General features: G+C 36.1%; 1 protein-coding gene across 1 annotated transcript; it reads right to left on the bottom strand.

Moving 5' to 3' along the window:
• Nucleotides 1-1,152: 1,152 nt before the first annotated feature.
• LOC104266632 (general transcription factor II-I repeat domain-containing protein 2-like) lies at nt 1,153-1,617 on the bottom strand. Its single transcript, XM_009863342.1, has one exon. The coding sequence runs from the start codon at nt 1,615-1,617 to the stop codon at nt 1,153-1,155; it is 465 nt and encodes a 154-aa protein (XP_009861644.1).
• Nucleotides 1,618-1,905: the final 288 nt, after the last annotated feature.

Below are 1,905 nucleotides of genomic sequence, written 5' to 3' on the forward strand. Positions count from 1 at the left end.
AGAAATTCCATTTTAAAATGCAACTATTCATATAGTAGAGTGGGGGGTAATGGGACACCTTTTTATTGTGTTTTCACGTCCCATTTGGTAGAAAACAAAGAATAATCAAACATTCGTAAAACCGTATCTGCACGACTCCCATATACGCTGTTGTAAAACCGTATCTGCACGACTCCCATATACGCTGTTATTTGTTTAAAACACGATCAGGATGTATGAATAATGTTTGGGCTGATATTTCGTTTTCAAACTGTTGTTCTTTTTAAAATTCCTTTCTAAATTTATGAGTCCTGTTTTCCAATTCCTTTCTAAATTTATGATTTAACATAATGACAGGTGTCGATTTTCCTTGGCCCACAGTATGCAATTTAAAAATATTAACTTTATATATACGCATATCTGCATGTTAATGTTTGGACTGATATTTCGTTTTCAAACTGTTGTTCTTTATAAAATTCCTTTCTAAATTTATGATTTAACATAATGACAGGTGTCGATTTTCCTTGCCCCACAGTATGCAATTTAAAAATATTAACTTTATATATACGCATATCTGCATGTATACAAAAACCGCCAAATAGTTATACCCAATGTATATCGACTACCCTGTGATTCGTATTAACATTTTAAGCTGTTATCATGTTTTTGTTTGAAAAGTTTGGAGTATAGTCCCTGCTACGACCATTGTTAATATAGAGAGTTTTCGGTATAAGAAGTATAGGTTATATGATACTGTCAGCAGGTAATAGGGTCGGTAGGAATATATATATACCAACATCCGTAGCTGTATAATGCATATGTAACATCATCCGTAACTATATAATGCAGCGGCGGGCAACTTCTGCAGTAGGTGGGCCAAATATGGGAAAATGAAATACTCGGCGGGCCGGATTTCTGAAACGATACAATTAATTAATCGCGTATTTATCCACTTATCTATTACAAGGAATAAATCGTATTTAATGTAAACTGTAAGTTTAAAAACAAAGAGACTAAAAAGGGTTTTTAATAAATTTATTAACGAGCGTAATGTACGTTAATAGCCGTTAAAGTCAATGAGACATCTGTGGTCGATCAAATTTGTCAACAAGTTGTTTGAACTCTGGCTGCATGTCAGACGTAGCAACCCTCAGTAAAGACTGCACGTGAACATCAGTTAAATTGGAATGCAGCTTGTTTTGTTAATGTTCTTTGTCGAAAATGTTTGCTCGCAAATGTATGTAGACCCGAACAGAACAAGTATTTCATGGCCATCTTTCTCAAGTTGGCAAACTTGGATTTACGTAGTGACGCATAAAATTGGTCAATACTTTTAGATTGGAATTTCTCTTTCAGAGTGGCGTCACACTGCAGATCAATCAACTCCAGCTGTAGAGCATCTGGCACTTTTTCAAAGTCAGTTGTAAAGGGTGAAGACAAGATATCAAACTCAGCAGAGAGTTTCTGAAAGTCTGCAAAACGACGACTAAATTCGTTGTCTAGTGCAGATATCATATTGGTGTACTTCTCAGTTGTCATCATCTGGGGTGCTATAGTTTCAAGTGTTGGAAAGTGTGTTGTGATATTCTGACTTAGCTGGCGAGAAAACAATTTTAGCTTCATTCTGAATGCCTTCATTGCTAAGAACATTTCGTGAGCAAAAGTGCCCTTCCCTTGAAGTCTGGTGTTCAATTTATGTTCAATTTATTCATGTGTTTAAAGAGATCAACTGAAAATGCCAGATCTGCAAGCCATTCGGAATGTCTGAGTTGAGGATGTTCTGCATCTTTTCCTTTGATCTCCAAAAACAGTAATATTTCATTTTTCAAATCCCAGACGCGTCTCAGAACTTTCCCCAAGCTCAACCAGCGTACAGCAGTATGATACAAAACATCCACTGTGTTCTGAGTCGCAATCTTCCAGAAG

Source organism: Ciona intestinalis, unplaced genomic scaffold (assembly GCF_000224145.3).
Source record: "Ciona intestinalis unplaced genomic scaffold, KH HT001105.1, whole genome shotgun sequence".
Lineage (NCBI taxonomy): Eukaryota > Metazoa > Chordata > Ascidiacea > Phlebobranchia > Cionidae > Ciona > Ciona intestinalis.